The sequence below is a fragment of the Equus przewalskii genome, chromosome 5 (genome assembly GCF_037783145.1).
Source record: "Equus przewalskii isolate Varuska chromosome 5, EquPr2, whole genome shotgun sequence".
In the NCBI taxonomy this organism is placed as follows: Eukaryota; Metazoa; Chordata; class Mammalia; order Perissodactyla; family Equidae; genus Equus; species Equus przewalskii.
In genome coordinates, this window is record NC_091835.1 from 57,392,988 (window position 1) to 57,414,324 (window position 21,337).

At 39.2% G+C, this 21,337-nt stretch overlaps 1 protein-coding gene across 8 annotated transcripts in view; it reads left to right on the plus strand.

Annotated features, from left to right (window-relative positions):
* BICD1 (BICD cargo adaptor 1) overlaps positions 1 to 21,337 on the plus strand; it is a 211,177-nt gene that overhangs the window by 84,422 nt on the left and 105,418 nt on the right. For all 8 annotated transcript variants that reach the window (XR_011540361.1, XR_011540362.1, XM_008536234.2 and 5 more), the window contains exon 2: positions 1,158 to 1,370. Coding sequence is in view for 6 of the 8 variants with exons in the window: in XM_008536234.2 (XP_008534456.1) it covers positions 1,158 to 1,370 (213 nt within the window). In the remaining 2 variants the exon portion in view is untranslated. The remainder of the gene's footprint in view (positions 1 to 1,157; positions 1,371 to 21,337) is intronic.

The following is a 21,337-nucleotide window of genomic DNA, read 5'->3' on the forward strand; positions in this document are numbered from 1 at the left end:
CTTTCTAGACTTATCCTTTTCCTTATTTGTAACTCCTTTCTCCAACAGTGAGAAACCTGGCTTTCATTATCCATAATGTGTTTGCTTGTTTGCTCCACTCTAGGATGCTTGTAAAGAAGTTTCAGAATTGTGATCCCATAATCTCTGTAAGAAACAAATTCACTAACGAGACTATAGTGTTTGGGTACAGTTCTTTTCATCTTTGGCTTTACAATATATAGCAAAAATACTGATTTCCAAAAGTACTCAGGTTACATCTTTTCTTCTCTATCCCTTTTAGTGTGGTTCTGTTGTTCATTTGTAATATAGCTGAGTTCATCTGTTTGTGTTCCATTTGGGTTCCCCCAACATGTAGAGGTTGATTTTAATTAATATTTATTTACAAGCTATGTGAAACATTAACGTAGTTCTAAGAATCAGAACTATATGAAAAGGCATATGCAGAAAAATGTCACTCCCCCCTCATCCCCTGTATCGCATTTCATTCCCCCAATCTTTCCACCCCCTTGGTAGGTAGGTAACCAATTGGTAGGTAACCTATTTCATTAGTTTTGGGTTTATTCTTCTGTATTTATCTTAGCAAAAATAGGTAGATACATATAGGTTTTCTTATAGAGTGGCTACATTTTAAGGTGTTTTGTGGTACCAGACAACTTGAATGCTGTTTGGTGATTTTTCTCTCTTAAGAGTACTGTTCATAATTGATCATCCTTACTGCTAATGTATTAAAAAACTAGTGAAACTATTATTTTCTTTCTTGAAAAATATTTTGGAGGTTTTCTTTGTAGAATGAAAATGACAACATGAATTTTGATGAGCTCATTACCACTGAACTGTCTATTCCTTAATAAGATTTGTCTGAATCATGGTTACGTAAAGAAGCAGCAATGGTTTTCAAGTTTTCTTCAACCCCATTGTATATATTTTTAGTAAGATATTTTAAAAATTTCTTTCTCCTTATTAGTAGAATTTGAATTATTTCAAGCATCATTGAGAGCTGCTGGACTGTTCCATAAAATATGTGCTTTTGGCTTCGAGAGGTCTTGCAGAATAGTTTTTCTCACAAACAACGTGAAACAAAACATTTTCCTAAGTCTGTTTGGAGTGCTGTGGTGCGTTTCATTGTGCGCTCTTCTTTCTTTTCAAATACTCTGCAGGCTTTTGGGCAGTCCTTCTCCATCCACCGGAAAGTCGCGGAGGATGGGGAGACTCGGGAGGAAACACTTCTGCAGGAGTCAGCCTCAAAGGAAGCTTACTATCTGGGGAAGATCTTGGAGATGCAGAACGAACTGAAACAGAGCCGGGCTGTGGTCACCAACGTCCAGGCAGAAAATGAGAGGCTCACGGCCGTCGTGCAGGATCTGAAGGAGGTAAACAAAAAACAAACACATTTCCTGCGAGAGATTTGTGGGAGTGAGAAGGAAGATCAAGTTCTCTCTAGGGGAAAAGAATAAAACCTCCTCTTTAATGAGAGGAGCTGTATTAAAGAAGCAGCACATAATACCGATGCTAGCAATTTTTCTGCTTTTTTAGTGAAATAACAGCTTGTTCTGAGATAAGCTTTCCTCTCTTTTATTGTTTGTTAAGAATTAGTCTTTATTTATTGAGTACTTGGGAATTGGCCTTGCTTTTTCTGCAAAGGTGTTTAAAAAATATAGTGACCTTAGCACTTCCTCCCACTTTACCTGTTTTAATCCAACGTGGAGAAGAATGGTTGGCTGTGATGCTCCGTGCCAGCACTAATTCAAAATGACAGTAGTGTTGGTTCAGGACTCTTCTCACTGGGGAATGAGCCCCCAGGGGAGTGTTCTGAAGGGTCTGAGAGTCTCATAATGTAGAACCATAAACTATTTTTCTGGTTGTAGAGAAGGCAGCAAATTATAGCTGGTGCAAATTAGGCCAGGGAGGCTTCTTCAGTCCCTGGGTCTCTGCTGGACTCACTATTTCTCTTCAGCTTTCCCATAGCGGCATCACGTGCCAGGTCCACTACCAAGGGGGCTTATTAATTGAGCGTTTTAGTAATAGAAAAAGGTAGAATGAAAGATTTGTTCAGCATTGTGAAATGTAACAGAAGTAATCCACTTGAAATTAGTGACATGTTACAAATAGAGTTTCATTATTATGAGATATAAGTTGTCAAAAACTTATTAGAATTTAATCAGTTATTTACATTTACACAAGTCCATATTATGATGAACTAAATGCATATGGACAGTAAGGTTTCTGCTCTACCTAGCTCATGGTCTTCAGACATGCCCAAATACAGCAATGTGACTTTTGGAGACAGGAAAAGGAGCCAACCAAGTGGAAGTCAGTGTTGGGTACCAAGAAGACCAGGAGACAGTTTTCAGGATGCCCTGCCTCATTTCCCTCCAATGCAAATGACTGTTAAAAACCAAGCTGCTCTCTGGTTCTTTATTTGATGCATCCGTTACGTGCTAGGTTTTGACCATCACCAGCTTACCCTTTGGAATACCAGACCCTCCTCCTCCTAAGGAATTGCCTTCCAAGCCCAGGCTTCTCTGTGAGACAGGCATCCATTGCAGAGTGGACCCAAGGTCATATAGTACCATGGGCCACCATCCTCGATTAAGCAAGGCCCCAAACATCCACAGGGGGAAACTCAGCAGCCACCAGCAGCAGGTTCACATGGCAAATTGGCAGAGAGGCTGTGACATGGGCAACATGAGGTGCATGGGCATACACATACAAGTGGTTAGTGGAGAATAACTGGGACCGATGGGTCGAGCAGTCTTAATTGCCAATTGGATGGATCTTTGGAAAGCTGCACATCCCCACTGTGTGCAGCAGCTGCAGCTGTGGAAAGAACAGTGAAGGTTGAGGAAAGGGCAGAGAATCCACAGATGTTTTTCTGTTGAGACAAGACAGTAGTGATTGACGGAGCAGCCTTACTTACACCCACCATGCTTGAGTGTAATTTTCAATGACTAGATTTATGATAAAGCAGCAGGAGTTGATAATTAAGAATGAGGATGTGACTTAGGAATGAACTGAGGCAGCAAAGGAAAAAAAATTTGAGGAGCCCTTCATTCAGATCAGTTCTCAAATTTTAGTGAGCGTCAGAATCACCTAGAGAACTCATCAAACCCCGCCCCCAGAGATTCTGATTCAGTAGGTCTCGGTGGAACCCAAGAATTTGTGTTTCTAACAAGTTCGCAGCAGCTGATGCTGTGGCTGCTGCTCTGGAGACCACACTTGAAGAACCACTAATTTAGACTTTTTGGCTGGCCCAAAGTTGGGGAAGGGAGTATCGTAGGCTCACAATTTGGGGAATTGCTGAATGAGTTACTTGGAAGTAATCCTTCGGTTTCTATGCATTTTCAGTAGTTGATTTGCACTAAGAGAATAACTTGTTACATCCAAATTTTTTAAATCTAAAATAACTTAAGGCAATTTAGCCTATGAGTGTATTCATTCAGGTTTTTCAGATAACTAATAGAAAAAAAGAACAGGTTGTCAGTTTCCTGATTTTCTAAGTGTGTCAACAATGTGTTTGTTGATGTTCTTTCTGATGGGCTGAAAGCGAATGATATTACTACACCCCAGAGGCCTGCTGTTTTTCATCTAGGCCTCATGTTTTAATGTACCTAATAAAATTATTTTTAGGGGCCGGCCCGGTGGCGCAGCAATTAAATTCACACGTTCCACTTCGGCGGCCCAGGGTCCACAGGTTCAGATCCTGGGTGCAGACATGGCACCACTCATCAACCCATGCTGTGGTAGGCGTCCCACATATAAAATAGAGGAAGATGGGCACGGATGTGAGCTCAGGGCCAGTCTTGCTCAGCAAAAAAGAGGAGGATTGTCAGCAGATGTTAGCTCAGGGCTGATCTTCCAAAAAAAAAAAATTTTTTTAGCATTTAGAGCTGAGTACATTTCTAAAAGGAGAAAAGGAACAAATTCTATTTTTTGGTATATTGATACGTAGCTTTGATGGCTGGTGTTAAATTGAAATCCCAGATTTGTTTTTATTGTCGGCTCAATTTTATTTATTTATTTTTGTACCCTGGGCATTGACTGATGCATAGTGTTTGGAAGAGAAATCATGAAATAAAAATTCATGACCTGAGGGACCATGAGAAATAGACAAGGATAACCAACACAAAATGTAGCAAATCATCAGCTTGACAGATGCTGCGAGAATTTAATAATTTAATTGATGGAATCATTTTTATTTACTGAATGGACGCATCTCTTATTTCAGTAGGATTGTTGGTACTGGCAGAGATGTATGTGTGTATATGTAGTGTGTGTATTATGGAAGCTTTACACATATGTTCGTGCATTTTTGTGTGCAAATGTATGTGTGTGTGTAATTCTAAGGTCAAATTCTGTTCCATATATGATAGGTATAGGATAGTATAGTGGAAAAGATGGGAAAATTTCTGAATTAGATATTTGAAAATCAATATTCTAGTCTCAGCTCCACTAAAAGTTTTAGAATTATATTCATGGTATTTGTAAAAGATTATTTTAGTAGACAGTAAATACATAATAAACATAAACTATCATTACTAATTTTCTGCATCCTCCATAAAAATATTGTTGAAGATATCACTTCTTATATAGATCCATATCCTTAGGTTAAAGAAACATTAGATAAATACCTCTCTGAATTTATTGCCGTGAAAATTCTTTCTGTTGACATGTGAATCCTGCGGTAGCAATTGCAGTATATTTTTATTTCTGCTTTGGTTGTTAAGAAGCTGTAGCAGTATGTTTAACTGTAAAAACTAACCTAGAATTTTCATATAGTGCTTCTCATTTTTAAACATTTTAATCAGTCTTATTCTATTTGTATATTTGATGGTAAGCAGCTTTAAATAATTTTTTTAAAGTATAAAGAAAAAATACCACCCAAATCAAAGAACCAAATTAGGAGTTAATCTTAACCAAATTAGGAGATAATCCTGCAGGGTGAGTAATAGACAAAGTGGGAAAAGAATCCTTGGGTTGCCTTGACCAGCATCATTTTGGTGAGAGCTTAATGAGAACAGGTAGGTTACTGTAGTACTTCAGCCAATATTTAGTAAAGAAGTTTGCATTTCATTTTTCTATCTCCAGCCTATCAGTCTAACATACTAGAAGATTGCTTAAATAGGTTTATTTGTACTGTATTTTTTGACCACTTACTTTGTACTAAATTAAACTAAAATCCACATTGATGAAATCATAAAATAGGATAATGAAACTTTTAATACTACTGAATACTTTCAATTGTTAGTAAGATAAGTCAGAAGTTACTGTAATATTTATAAAGCATACAATGCAATTACACCAGTATTCCTAACCGGAATTAGTGTATAGGTGAAAAAGAGTTGTCACAGAAGATAGATCCCTTCAGGTGGAATGCAGAAGATTGGTGTTACAAGATGGATTACTGACCTTAGTAGAGATTAAGCCCATACTTTAAAGTGCAAATAATTCAACATCTGTGGATTGCCAGACAATGTGCCAGACACTGTGCTCAGTTCTTTACATGGATTAACTTGCTAAATCCTTATAACAACTCTATTGAAGTGGTTCCTATTGTTATATCATCCCATTTTACTGATGGGGCAAGTGAATCACAGAGAGGTTGAGTAACTTGTCCAAAACACATGGGTAATGAGTGACAAGCCAGGATCTGAACCCAGGAACACTGGCTGTGATCTAGATTCTCTCAGCCATGTCATTGTAGCTGCCAAGAGCACGTTTTTCTCTTCCGAATCTTGCCTCAAGCTAATGAAATTTCTGGCACAATATGTGATGCTTTAGTACAATAGCTAAATTTGTAACTTGATAACATTTTTTTAGGATATGGCCATTTTATATTTTAAAAGCTGCTTAATCCATACGATTTTTATTCCATTTGAAGCTCCATTTTTTTTCCTTCATTGGAGTACACAACCAAATTTCATAATACACCAGTGGCTTACTTTCCAGAGATCTATTGTTATGCCAACATTTTAGAAATATGTCTATTCCATCATAAGGAATCAGCATCTATAAACTTAGGGCATGAAGTCACTCCCAGATCAATAATTCTTTCTCCAATATCCCTGAGTGGTCATGTAGCCTTGACCCAGACGCTTCCAGCACTATGGAGAAGATAAACTGTGAGCCCTTTCAAGGAAGAGACTGTGTTTTTTCTGTCATTTATCCTTGTATTCCCAACACCCAACACAGTACCTGGCCAAAAGCAGATATTAAAAAGTAATATTTGTTGGGCCAGCCCCATAGCCTAATCATTAAGTTCAGTGTGCTCTGCTTGGGCGACCCGGTTCGGTTCCAGGGCGTGGACCTGCACCACTCCTCGGCAGCCGTGCTGTGGCAGCATCCCACATGCAAAATAGAGGAAGATTGGCACAGGTGTTAGCTCAGGGTGAATCGTCCTCAGCAAAAAACAAAAAAGTAGTATTTGTTGAGTTGAATTGAACTGAAAGAACATGCTTTGGGAGTTAGCTACCCCTGGGTTTGCATTCCAGCTGTGCCCCTTATCAGCTGTGTGATACTGGACAAGTCACTTTTGTTCTCTAAGCTTCACTTTTTTACTTCCAACGTGGAGTTGATAATACTAATGTACAGGTGCCATGTCAAATGCCGGACACAATGAAATTATTGTTCCCTGTCTTCTAATTCCCTCCCAAGGCTGCCCATCCTGTTGCTTAGCAGCTCTAATTGTTAATCTGCTCTTTTTTTATTCCGTGCAAAGTTGACTCCCTAAAATTTTCACCAACTGGCCATATTTCTAGCCTCTGGATCTACAAAGAATACATTTTTTTAGTTTCCTATTCCACTGAACAATTTTGGCCCATGCCCAACAGCTTCAAATATTTTGGAGAACTATCTTGTCTTCTCTTTTTAAGACTAAACATATCTAGATCCATTTGTACTTCCTCATGTGACATGGTTTCAGGATGCCTTACCTTCTTAGACCGACATCCAGTGTCTCTTAAAAATGTGTGTCTGCCTTTTAAAACCATGATACTATTGACTGTCTTCACCCCTGTTGGAAATCCTTGATAATTTGAACCATTATGGACCTAGGTTTTGAGTTTCTCATCTTATGGTTTTCACCTTTTTGGATTTTCTACTTTTCGGTCATACATTCATTCATTCAACAGAGGTCTCTTCAGTGATTACTATGAGCCAGATGCTAGGGTACTTGGGAAGCATCAATGAGCAAAAATTCAACAATGAGTGGTTGTTTGCAATGTGAAAACAACTAAATGTGTTTACAAACCATTTCCTCTTAGTCTTTAGTATCTGTGGAAATAGTGAGCTGTGTTTTAGACAACATATACTGTAGTGTCCCCCTAACATTCATATGTTGAAACCTAATCCCCAATGTGATGGTATTTGGAAGTGGGGCCTTTAGGAGGTGATTAGGTCATGAGGGTGGAGCTCTCATGAATGGGATTAGTGCCCTTCTGAAAGAGACCCCCAGAGCGCTCCTTTGCCTCTTCCACCATGTAAGGACACAGCAAGGAGGTGGCCATCTGTGGAACCAGGAAGTGGGGCCTCACCTGACACTGAATCTGGCGGCACCTTGATCTTGGACTTCTCAGCTGCCAGAACTGTGAGAAATAAATGCTTGTTGTTTAAGCCCCTAGCCTATGGTATTTTGTAATGGCAGCTCTAATGGACTAAGACAAGATATGACATTACGTATAGTAATATTACACTCATCTTCGTCTCAGTAAAACTACAAGTGTTACCTGCTGTGACTAAGTAAGTGGAAAACTTTATCTAAACAGCCAGATTAGATGCCGTGGACCTCAGCCACCAGCGCATATTCACTTTATTCAGAGGAGAGTCTCTCAGCTACTTTTTAAAACTTGATTTGCTTCTATTTCATGAATAGGTGGTTTGGTAGTAGTGTGGAGTTAGAAAGCAGGAAATCGGAGTTCAGGTCCTAACTCAGCCTTTTTACCAGTTGTGTCATTAAACTTCTCATTTCCCGTATAAACATTATAATATAACACCTATTCTCCTCCCCATGATTTTTATGAGGATAAAGTGAGATATTTTTCATGAAAGTGCTTTATAAGAAATAGAGGACTATGTAAGTGTTATTTATTGTTTCAAAGTTTGGTAATCAGACTTATTCACACCTGGCAAGACAGAAACAATAAATTAGCAAGACGGATTGGAGTAAAGGGAGAGGCCCCAGCACCTCTGACAGTAGCATGGAGTAATGGTTGACATCCCAACACCACTAGAGGAAACAACACATATTTAAAAGCCAGTAGGTTGAAAGAGGAGAGTTGTCTGGGTGCTCTTCCTGTCAGTGTAAACAGGCTTTCGTACCTGCTGGTTCTTGGAAGGGTCACTGCTTTATTCTCAGTACAGCCTTGAATGTGCTTTCTGATGGCCCAAGTCACGGAGAAAAGATTAAACTATTTTATTAATGCTTTTCTTATAGTCTTTGATGTTTCTGGATGAATAATTAGTCATTGGAAGTTGTTTACACATAGCTGGATGAAATTGACACTTCCAGCTGAGTGATGATTTTGCCATTCTGTCAAGACGTGCCTTGGGAAGAGCTGGAAAGCTATTTCCATGGCATGTCCCAGTATCTCTTCAGCTCTCTTTCCTTGTTGAGAGTGGACCTCACACCTCTCTGGAATGATGCAAAGCACCAAACAGTGAAGAACTGTCACTATTTTTACTTGGTTTAAGTAACTAATAATATTTTCCTATTATTATGTCATATATCATATGATATTGATCATAATATGATATGATATCAATAAAATATCATAATATCACTTATGAGAGCTTACCACGTGCCAAGCATGATACTCAGCGCTTCACATTCATCATCTTGTTTAACTCTCTCAACAAGCTTGCAAGGCATGCACTGTTTCTTTCTTTTTTTTTATTGCAGTAACTTTGGGTTATAACATTATATAGCTTTCAGATGTACATCGTAATATATTTCGAATTCTGTGTAGATTGCATCATGCTCACCACCCAAAAACTAATTATAGTCCATCCCCTCACACATGTGCCTAATCACCCCTTTTGCCCTCCCCCCTCCCCCCTTCTTCTATGGTAACCACCAATCCAATCTCCGTGGCTATGTGTTTGTCGTTGTTTTTATCTTCTACTTATCAGTGAGATCGTACGGTATTTGACTCTCTCCCTCTGACTTATTTCAGTCAGCATAATACCCTTAAGGTCCATCCATGTTGTCACAAATGGCCACATTTCATCATTTCTTATGGTTGAGTAGTATTCCATTGAGTATATATAGCACATCTTCTTTATCCATTTGTCCCTTGATGGGCACCTAGGTTAGCAAGATGGATTGGAGTAAAGGGAGAGGCCCCAGCACCTCTGACAGTAGCGTGGAGTAATGGTTGACATCCCAACACCACTAGAGGAAACAATACATATTTAAAATGTTTAAATTTAAAATGTTTCCACATCTTGGCTATCGTGAATAATGCTGCAATGAACATAGGGGTGCAAGGCATGCACTGTTTCTGTTTTCTCTCTTTCCTTGCCCCCTTTACAGGTGTGGCAAAGAGAGGCTAAACACCTTGTCCAGCAAGAAGTCAAGCTGGCCTCCTAAACTGGGCAATCTGATTCTAGAGTTCCTGTTCTTAACCATGTCAGTGCCTGCCTATTAGTTTATTGATTCCACTGAAAAGAGCGGTATTTTTTTCTTTTTCTTTTCTTTTCTGTCTTTTTTTTTTGGTGAGGAAGATTGGCCTTGAGCTAACATCTGTTGCCAATCTTCCTCTTTTTGCTTGAGGAAGATTGTTGCTGAGCTAACATCTTTGCCAATTTTTCCTCTACTTTTTGTGTGTGAGATGTTGCCACAGCATGGCTTGATGAGTGGTGTGTAGGTCCGCCCCTGGGATCTGAACCTGCAAACCCTGGGCTGCTGAAGCAGAGTGCATGAACTAAACCACTACACCACCAGGCTGGCCCAAGCGATATTCTTTTGGTCAAAAAGATCTTCTTTCCAACACTTGCTGGGCTACAGTAAACAAATACCTCTCCCTATTAACACCATCAGGAATTTGAAAGCAAAGTTTAACAATATACAGACAATTTGCCTTTAAATAATTGAAATTTGATTGTACCTTTGGGAAAGATAAGTTACATAAATAGGTTTGTAAGATTGCTTTTAAATTATAGGCTCATAGGATTTTTTTTGGTGTATAATTCTATGAATTTTAATACAGATATAGATTCACGTAACCACAACCACAGTGAGGATGCAGAACAATTTCATCCCCTCACAAACTTCCCTGTGCTCTGCTGGTCCTCTGCAGTCGTGCCCGCCCCTACTCCAGTCTCTTATAACCAGTCACCTATTCTCTATCGTTACAGTTTTGTCTTTTGGGGAATATCATATAAATGGAATCATACAGTGTGTAACCTTGTGAGACTGGGTCCTTTCTCTCAGCATAAGTTGTTGCCTATATCAATAGTTTCTTCCCTTTTGTTGCCAAACAGTATTCCACTGTCTAGATATCCTACAGTTTTTTTTAATTGATTCACCTATTGAAGAACATCTGGGTTATTTTCAGATTGTGGCAATTACAAATAGAGCTGCTATGTACGTTCATATACATTTATATTTTTGTGTGAACCTAAGTTTTCACTTCTCTAGGGTAAATATCCAGGAGGGTGGGAATTCTGGGGCTGATGGTAAGTGTATGTTTAACTTTTCCAGAATGGCCGCACCATTTTGCATTTCCACTAGCAATGTATAAGATTTTTAATTTCCCTTCATTCTTTCCAGCACTTGATATTATCAGTATTTTTTATTTTAGCCATTCTAATAAGCGTGTAGTGGTATCTTATCATGGTTTTAGTTTGAATTTCCCTAATGGCTGATAATATTAAGCATCTTTTCATGTGTTTATTTGCCTTCCATATATTCTCCTTGGTAAAGTTTCTATTCGAGGCTTCTGCCCATTTTTTAATTATGTTGTTTCTTTCTTAGGTAAGTTTTGAGGATTCTTTTCATGTTCTAGATACAAGACTTTTGTGAGATATGTGACTTGCAAATATTTTCTCCTAGTATTTGGTTTGTCTTTTCGCTGTCTTTAAAGTGTCTTTTGCAGAGCACAACGTTTTTCATTTTGATGAAGTCTCATGTATCAAGAAAAAAATTTGATTGGGGCACAGGGGCTGGGGGAAATGGGTGAAGGTGGTCAAAAGGAGCAAACTTCTAGGTATAAGATAGGTAAGTCCCGGGGATGTAATTACAGCATGGAAACCATAGTTAATAATACTGTATTGTATATTTGAAAGTTGCTAAGAGAGCAGATCTTACAAATTCTCATCACACACAAAAAATCTTGTAACTATGAATGGTGATGATGTTAGCTAGACTTGTTGTGGTGATCTTTTCACAATATATACAAATGTCAAATCATTATATTGTACACCTGAAACTGATATAACTAACATTGTATGTCAATTATACCTCAGCAAAAAATAAATAAATAAAACAAAAAAACATCATGCTTTTTTTTTGAGAAAGATTAGCCCTGAGCTAACATCTGCTGCCAATCCTCCTCTTTTTTGCTGAGGAAGACTGGCCCTGAGCTAACATCTGTGCCCATCTTCCTCTACTTTATATGTGGGACACAATGTGTATATGTGCACTCGGGATCCAAACCGGCAAACCCTGGGCCACCAAAGTGGAACGTGCAAATTTAACTGCTGAGCCACCAGGCCAGCCCCAAAATCACCATGCTTTTGATATCAGATTTAAAAAAACCTTCTCCATCCCCAAGTCAGGAAGATTTTTCTCCTATATTTTCATCTAAAAGCTTATAGTTTTAAATTTAGATCTATGATCCATTTTGAGTTAATTTTTATATAGGTGTGAGGTTTAAGTTGAGATTCATTTTTCTGGCATATAAATGTTCAAATGTTCCACCATCATTTGTTGGAAAGACTCTTCTTTCTCCGTTAAATTGCCTTTGCACCTCTGTCAAAACGAACTGGCCATGTTTGTTTAGGTCTATTTCTAGACTCTCTGTTCTGTTCTGTTGATCTGTATGTCCATCTTTTTTGCTAATACCGCACCGTCATGATGAAGTCAGAGAGGTAACAGGAAGCCAAATCATGTAGGGCCTTGTAGACCATTGGAAGCATTTTGGCTTTTACTTTGAGTGAAATGGGAGTTCTTTGGAAAGTGTTGTGCAAAGGAGTGGCATGACCTTAGTGAGACAAGGATAAGAGTAGGAGGTTATTGCAGTCATCCAGTTATGAGAAGATGGTGGTGGGGGCCGGGCTGATAGGTAGGGGTGGTGAGAAAAAGTCATACTCTGAATATATTTTGAGAGTGAAGCCGACATGACTTTCTAATGGATTGGTTGTAGAGAATAAGAGATAAAGAGGAGAAAAGATCTCCAGTCCAAGGTTTTTAGCTTGACCGACTTGAAAAATGGGATTATCATCAGTTGAGATGGGGAGGGCTTCAGAGCAAACAAGTTTTAGGAGGAAAGATCAGAAGTTGTTTTAGACATGTTAAGTTTTAAATTTCGATTAGACCTTGAAGTGTAGATGTTGAATGGGTAGTAGGAGATGAGGGCATAGATTTGGGAGAGAAATCTGGGGTTAGAAATACAAATTTTGGAATCATCAGCAGATAGATGCTATTTAAGGCACATCAGTGAGATCACCAAGGCTGGAAGTGTGGATAGAAAAGAGAAGGGGTCCAAGCACTGAGTCCTGGGCCACCTCAGCCCTGAGAGGTTGGGAATAAGAAGGAAAACTAAAAGAAAACTAAAAATAATCGTTAGTGAGTCAAAAGAAAATAAAGAGAGAATGGTTCCTGGAAGTCACATGAAGAAAGTCGGGTCTACAAAGGGAGAGATCAACAGTGCAAATGCTGCTGATAGGTCAGACAGGACAAGGACAGTGAGCTGACCACTGGATTTAGCAACATGGCGTCATTGGTCACCTCAGCAAGAGAAGTTTCTCTGGAGTGTGGGAGCAAAAGCCTGATTAGAGCAGCTTTAAGAGAGAGTAAAAGGAGAAAAGTTGAAGACGGAGAATAGAGGTGACTTTTTCATGAGTTGGTTTGTTTGCAAAGAAGCAAAGAATTGAGGAAGTAGCTAGAGGACAAAACGGGCTCAAGAGAAAGTCATTGGTTTTTGTCCTTTTTTTTTTAAGATGAAAGAAATATGTGAAGGCTGATTGTTGGTGGGTCTGACCCAGTAGAGAGGGAAAATGTAATGCTGTAAGAGGAGAAGGGGAGAATACCTAGAGCATTTGATTTCCTTGAGAGAAAGAGAAGGGAATTGGATCTGGTGCAAAATGGAGGGATTGCCTTTGGAAAGGAGCAAGGAAGTTTCATCTATGGTAATGCCTGGGAAAGTGGAGTATGTGGGTGCACCTGCTGCTACACTGGCAGGTGTGAATGAAGAGAGTCTTTGCAAGTCCTCTTCAGGCTGCTTCGGTTTTCTCACCGAAGCAGGAAGTAAGATGAGCAGCTGAGCCCGGAAGATGGGGGAGGCACTGGAGATTTGAGGAGAGAGAAGTGATGACATAATCACTTGGGAGAGTGAATCACCAAGGTATGAGCATGGGAATGAGTGGCTGAAGCAGGAGGAGAAGGTCCCTCCAGAGGAGGAATTCCGGGAATGTATATGCATATTGAGAATGCCGAGAATTAAGACCAGAAGTTCTGGAGATGTGACAGTGAGCCAGGAGCTAACATCTTGGAGAAATGAGCGGGAAGGAGTTGGTGTTTGGTAGGTGACAATATCGATGCTGAATGGTGGACAGTATACAGGGTCTGTGCCCACCCTGCTGCCACTACCTTGTCCCAGTGGACGTTACTGTTAATTTGTGTTTAAAATATATATACATTCTCCAGCTTAAAAAGAAAAACTAATGGTGACATGAAATTTAAAGCAGAGGAGTTTTAGGGGAGGAGCCGGGGAGAATGTTCTGAAAGCGGAGTCCCCAGGGGAGAGTCAGGTTTCCATTAAGGCAAGGGAGGCCGTGCATTCTACACATCTGTAAAATCCTCCTCATGCCTGCTGTAACCCCATATGCTCTTAGAGGGAGTGCCTGTCCATTACAATGCGTGCATTGTGGTCAGGAGCATATACATTTAATTTCTCTTTTTAAGGATTGGAAATTTTTTTTTTCAACGATTTAGAAAGTTGGGTTATTATATTTGTCAGTGAGAACTAATACAACAGCGTTTGACTAGTTCTGAAAATGATGTCAGTTGATCTTTATTCAAAAGTATCTTTAGCCTTTTTGAGGTTATTGTGGGGAGGCAATAAGGGTCTCTGTCTCCATAATCCCAAACATTGGCGGGGGGGACTTCAAAAATGAAAGCATATGTAAATATTTCCAACATCTAGATGTTGGACATCCTTTGGGAACAGCTTCAAAATAGTACCATTTTTGCTTGCAACTCTTTCCTGTTTGCATTAGATAATGAGAAGAGGCATAAACTTCTGGCCTGATGTGACAGTTACATCAACTTCCTGTGTAATAGGCAGTCATTAAACCAGCGCCAAATGGAGAATTCAATGGGAAATTGCAGGGAAGTTCAAGCTAAAGTTAGAAATGGTGAAAGAACATTGATCAGGGCAAACTGTGAAAATGGCAGCTCTGGAAATGACATAGGTAAAATAAAAATCTGGCTTTATAGTAATCTTGCATTATCTCTTTGTTTAGAAGGTAATTAAGTTTTTTAACAGTTATCTTTCTATCATTTAAAAATAAACAGTGAAAGTCTACTTTTTAAAATGTGGAACTGGTATGTTATATACTTAGCATATATATGGATCACATATATATATACTTTATGTAGATTATATATATAACATATATATTAGCATATCTATGGATTACCTTCCTCTCTCTCCTCCGTCCCTTCCTTCCTCTTGCCTCCTCCCTTCCCTTTCCTATCTTGTGAATAGGGTCGAACACCAGTTTTCCACCTCTTGGAAAGAAGAATAAAGATCTGTGCGCAGCCCCTTTTGTCTACATTGGTTCTTGGACTAAGAGTAGCTCGGGTCAGTTTCGGGCTTGGTCTCCCATCTCCACTCAGGCTTTGCTCCCGGTGCAGACTGTGTAGGAGGAGTGGTAACACGCAATCAGCATTTCAGCTGGAGTGCTGAGTGGACAATTTGCATCTTTTTTTACATCTTGACCTCTATTTCCAGAGAACATCCTGGCTGGCAGGTCTAGCCTGATTAAAATTCTGTCCAGCCATTTAATTCTCCTAAGGGAATTTATAGCTTAATCTAACAATCACGGATACCTGAATCTACTCAGAACTTAATTTCTGGAAGGTTATAGGAAACTTATACTTGAGCAAGGCAGGAGCAAATTAATGCGTGAGCTTAGGGATATAATGAATTTTGATATATGTCTTGAATTATACTTTTCAATGCTTAATCTACACAGATATTTTTTAAAAGTAAACATTGTAGACCAATCATACTAGATGTATTAATACACCCAAACTTTCACTTTCTATTTGAATTAAGGTAGCATACTAGGCATCCCATAAGAAAGGCTATACATTGATTACCTTGTTAACTAGCTTCCTTATCATCATTTGTTCAATAATATTAAAAGTATTTAGATTTAGAAATAATAGTAGTCCGATAGAGTTTTGGTTTCACTAAAACAATTTTTCAAAAAGCAGAATTGTAACTAAATATGTCTCCTGAGACTATCACAATATGCAAAAACCTCACTGCCTGCATTACATTAGAGAAATCTAGGGGCTGGCCCAGTGGTGCAGCAGTTAGGTTCTCACATTCCGCTTTGGTGGCCCGGGGTTCGCCGGTTTGGATCCCCAGTGTAGACATGGCATTGCTTGGCAAGCCATGCTCTGGTAGGCATCCCACATATAAAGTGGAGGAAGATGGGCATGGATGTTAGCTCAGGGCCAGTCTTCCTCAGCAAAAAAGGAGGATTGGCAGCAGATGTTAGCTCAGGGCTAATCTTCCTCAAAAAAAAAAAAGAAAGAAAAAGAAATCTAGAATATCAAAATGTAATTCCTGATGGATTTTGGCACACAATATACCCCCACAATGGTTTTTAAACAATGAGGTAGAAATCTGGCTACTTGTACAAAGAAGTGGCCAGCAGACTTTTTCTGGATGGTGAACTCAGTTGTTAGAGTGAAGGATATAAAAGAACCTGTCAGGATAACAATACCCCTTTTGCCCCCAACTATTAATGATAATGAAACTGGGTTTTAAGAGTAATAAAAATCTTTTTTTCATGATTATCTCCTTACAGAGCCTTTTCAGACATTTTTTCCTCATTGCCACCAAATTAAATACTGAGGAATAGGATTTTGTAGGGTAAGGTTGAGCTTGGGAGGATCAAAAACCATTGTAATAGCTAGGATTTTTTTTGCTTCCCCAAGGACCTATTCCCCTCCCCCCACCCCCCCACCCCCCCCCTCCATGGGGGCTGTATTAATTTTTATGGCTGCTCTAACAAAGGACTTCAAATTTGGTGGCTTCGAACAACACAGATTTATTCTCTTGCAGTTCTGGAGGTCAGAAGTCTGCAGATTACTGGGCTAAAGTAAGGGATGTTGACAGGGTTATACTCCCTCTGGTGGCACTAGAGGCGGGTCCATTTCCCCTTCCAGCTTCCACCCTTTTCCAGCTTCTAGAACTGCATTCCTTGCATTCTTGGCTCATGGCCTCTTTCTCCATCTTTCAAAGCCAACAGTGTAATGTCTCATTTCAATATTACATTGCCTTCTTCTTCTGTGTCAAATCTTCCGCTGCCTCACGCTTATAAGGATACTGTGATTACATTTAGGGTCTACCCAGATAATCCAGGATAATCTCTCCATCTCAAAATCCTTAACTTAATCCCATCTGCAAAGTCTCTGTTACTGTAGAAGGCAACATTCACAAAATCCGGGAATTAGGACCTGGGTATCTTGCAGAGGGGGTCATTATTCAGCCTACCACACGGGTGATACCACCCCCTATTGGAAATGCATATTTTATACCATTAAGAAAGAAAGAAGAATAAAAATAATAAATATATAACATTGGTTAGTAATCAATTCTTTATTATACCTTAATCTATTTGAGGCACTTGCCATTAGAACAGAGAGTGAAGATAGTTTAAAATTAATAGGATTCAGAAAAGTAGAGTTGGCAATGCCCACCTTATTGCAGTGTGCTTATCCATCCGTTTGTTCTGCATCACCCTTTCTTCTGCAGCCATTCAACAGAGAAGGGCAATGAGTCACTCCAAGGTCAGACAATGTTATTACCTAACTCTTATTGTGATGGGCAAATCCACTATTAGGCTTCCAATTGAAACACTATTGAGTTGGCAAGTGTTTTCGATGTGTATGTGCAGATAGTCGTATGTAACCTCAAGTTTTCAGACTCTGTGGCAAAGAGAAATGGAAATTCTGTGCTGTATTTTAATTTGCTGCAAAATTTCTCCTTCGGGAATGACCTTCTGTTAAGCACCTACTCTGTGCAAATGCTGTGCCAAACCCTGCTGGAAATACCAGCATGTGTAAGGCAATGTCTGCCTTTACTAGACTGTTCAGGGGCATAAAATGAATATGTGATTAATTCTAGTACTGGAAGGCCCTCTCTTCCCCTGGGCTGTTTATTGCATGGTAGTTGCCTGAGTTAAAGCAGGAAACACCTGCCTGACATCCTGTAAGTACACAGCCTGAGTAGTGCCCCTTGGGAAACATCCAGTGGACACCGTTTGGCTCTCCAGACTAAGAGAAGCATTATTAATTAAAGATTAATGCCAAGTCCTTCGTCTCTTGTAATGGATTTCTTAGATGGCCTTGAAATGGATCAGTTCTCTATTAACAACTGTGAGTTGTCCTTCTTTCTGTAATGCAGAGTCAAGTCAGGATTATGGAGGTTGAATTAAACAAGAATCCTTGTGAAGTCTAACTGGAGTCTTAGTGCTCTGCTCCACCTGCTTCTGGAGACAGACTTCCCTCACACCTTCCACCAAATCACAGGCTAAAAACAGTTGTTCTTCTTGGATGGATAGGACCCGGGCATCTTTATCTTCTTTTTCTTTTTTAGCTGGATTGCCAGGAAATTTTATTGAAGGTGAGCAATGTAACATTTCATGTTGGATAAAGCAGATGCACAAAAGAAAAACTGTATTAAGTAAAATCTCTTACAAGTGTATTACTTAACACTTTGCAATTAATTGGAGTTAGAAGTTTTGGATTTTTAGAGCTAAGTGCAGATTTTGCCAGTGTATTCATCTCCACATTTGCCAGGGTTTAACACTGGTTATCACGGATTAGCTGATTAACCTTAGGCACATGAATTATCCTGTCTGGGCCTCAAGATTGTTATCTATTGGGGCTGGTCCCGTGGCCGAATGGTTAAGTTCGCGCGCTTCGCTGCAGGCGGCCCAGTGTTTCATTGGTTCGAATCCTGGGCGCCGACATGGCACTGCTCATCAAACCACGCTGAGGCAGCGTCCCACATGCCACAACTAGAAGGACCCACAACGAAGAATATACAACTATGTACTGGGGGGTGTTGGGGAGAAAAAGGAAAAAAATAAAATCTTTTTTTTAAAAAAAAGATTATCTATTAAGTGGTATTAATAACAATACCTACCTCCTGGGCTGTTGTGAGGATTAAATGAGCCCCTCCATGTGATGCACTTGGAATAGCACCTGGCACGTAGTTAGCACTGAGTCCGTGTTAGCTATTGTATTATTTCATTGCTGTTGGCATATATTTTTTTAAAGTATTTAGAATTATTTCCTGAGGATAGTATTCCAGAAGTAGAATTACTGGATCAAATGGTACAGGACTTTTGTTTTTTTCAAGATCATACATATAGCTGTATTGCTTTTCTAAATATTAAAGCAATTTATGCTCCCATTAGTAATAGCAAAGAATTCCTGTTTTGCTGACCCCTGGCAAGTGTTAAGCTTTATAACTCTTTCAGGTTGCTTATTTAGTAGGTGAATAGTGGCATTTTGGTGTTTACAAGGACATCGAGGGGTGGGGATGTGGTTTACCTTGTTCATCAGTGTATCCCAGCACAGAGCTTGGCATAGATACCCAGAAAAAAGAACAAATGGATCAATGAGAAATTTGCCACTTTCATTAACTTGTGGAATAATTAATGAATAAATCAATTCATTAATTAAGGAAAATTTCTATTCCTTAAATTTTTGCACGTTTATTTATTAGGTTTTAGTGTTTCTATTATTTATGGGTGCTTCAAGAAATTATTGGGTTTTTTAAATCATTTTCTGTGAGTATCTCTCCCAGTTTGTTATTTGCCTTTTTGTTTTACTTTTGACACACTAAAGTTCTGGCAATTCTGTTTTTAAATCTACTGCTTGTTTCCTATGAGATTCCTTTTAGTGGTTTTAAGCCTAGAATGTTTTTTCTTCCTTCTATTTCCATTCACCTGTCTCAAAACTGTAGCAATTTAATGCTTGTTTCTGTCAGTTTTTATGGTTTAATTTTTACTTTTAGTGCTTTAATCTATGTGAGATTCATTTTGGTGGGTGGAACAATTTGAGAGTTTAAATTAAAAATCTTCCCTTAAGGGCTGGCCCGGTGGCCGAGTGGTTAAGTTCACGCGCTCCGCTGCAGGCGGCCCAGTGTTTCGTTCATTTGAATCCTGGGCGCGGACATGGCACTGCTCATCAAGCCACGCTGAGGCAGCGTCCCACATGCCACAACTGGAAGGACCCACAACGAAGAATATACAACTATGTACCGGGGGGCTTTGGGGAGAAAAAGAAAAAAAAAAATCTTCCCTTAAATGGCTGTGTCCCAGCACTATTTTAGCATGGTGCCCTCTTTTAATAAGAGTATTAAATTCTCATCTATACTTTTTATTCAAGTTTATCATAAACAGTTTAAACTGGGAGAATCAAAGTAAATTACAATCTCAAAAAAAACCACAAAAAACAGCAATGGCCTGGTGGCATAGTGGTTAAGTTCATGTGCTCTGCTTTGGTGGCCCGGGATTCACGGATTCGGATCCCCGGTGCAGACCTATACACCAATCATCAAGCCTCGCTGTGGCAGCATCCCACATACAAAGGAGGGGAAGATTGGCACAGATGCTAGCTCAGGAACAATCTTCCTCACCAAAAAAAAGCCCAAAAACATGGGGCTGGCCCCATAGCCGAGTGGTTGGGTTCGAGTGCTCCACTTTGGTGGCCCAGGGTTTCACTGGTTCAGATCCTGGGCATGGACATGGCACCGCTTGTCAGGCCACACTGAGGTGGCATCCCACATGCCGCAACTAGAAGGACCCACAACTAAAATATACAACTACGTACTGGGGGGATATGGGGGAGGAAAGTAGAAAAAACAAAACAAAACAAAAACAAGCAAACAAAAAACCAGAATATTTTTGTAATGTTGGAGAACAAAAGAAATGAAAGAACTGTGAGTAAAGTCGTTTTCAATTCAACTGAAGAATAGACATATTTAGAACATTATTACTATGTCCTACAATAAAAGGCTTTTGTGATTTGACATAGTTTTTTAAAACATGATTTACAAGCCTTTAGAATTGGCATAAGTCCTGGAGTTAAGTGTTTACATTTCTGATGACATTCTCAATATTTTTACTTTGACTATCAGAAAAACACAGGTATGTAGTCAAATTTAATCTTATTTCCTCCAGTCTGATGGGCCAAGAATAGGTTTCGATTAGCTTCCTGGTTCCTAAATATTCCGTAGTCTTCAAATTTCTTAGCAGGTCTGAGAAGGTAATTACATACATAGTTTCTAAATAAATAAAGCATTTTTCTGTTTGAGTGATTTTCTTCATAATTTCCCTTTAAGTAAAATTGATTCCTTTCTTAAAGACACTGACGTTGTCTTTTCCAAAAGGACGCCTACTTTATTGTCTTCACTGTATTCTGTTTTTCTATCCTGTCCTATTTCGGTCTCTTCTGTCTGATTTCTGTCCTATTCTATTATTCTCTTTTCCTACGTATATCCCTGGGATTCTCTTGGTCATTATTGCCACGTAACAATGTGTTCAAAGTTCACTAGTACTGTCTTCCTCTTATTCTTTCCTCTATTTCCATTATCTTGGTGCCCTTTCATTTTTAATTCATATCTCAGCAGTCTGATTCAGTTTTTAGATTCTCAACGCGCCTAGGTTGTTGATCGATAGAACGGTTTGGAAGACAAGCTCAGGCTTGCTTTTTTTTTTTTTTTTTTTACTGTGCTGATTTAGTATTTCTTCTAAGAGTGGCTTTTGGAAATCATTAGTTCAATAGTCCACAGGTAAGAAGAATCATTGTTTATCAACTGTTCTAAAATTAAAACCATTGCTTTCATATATATTTTGTAAAATGAAAGAT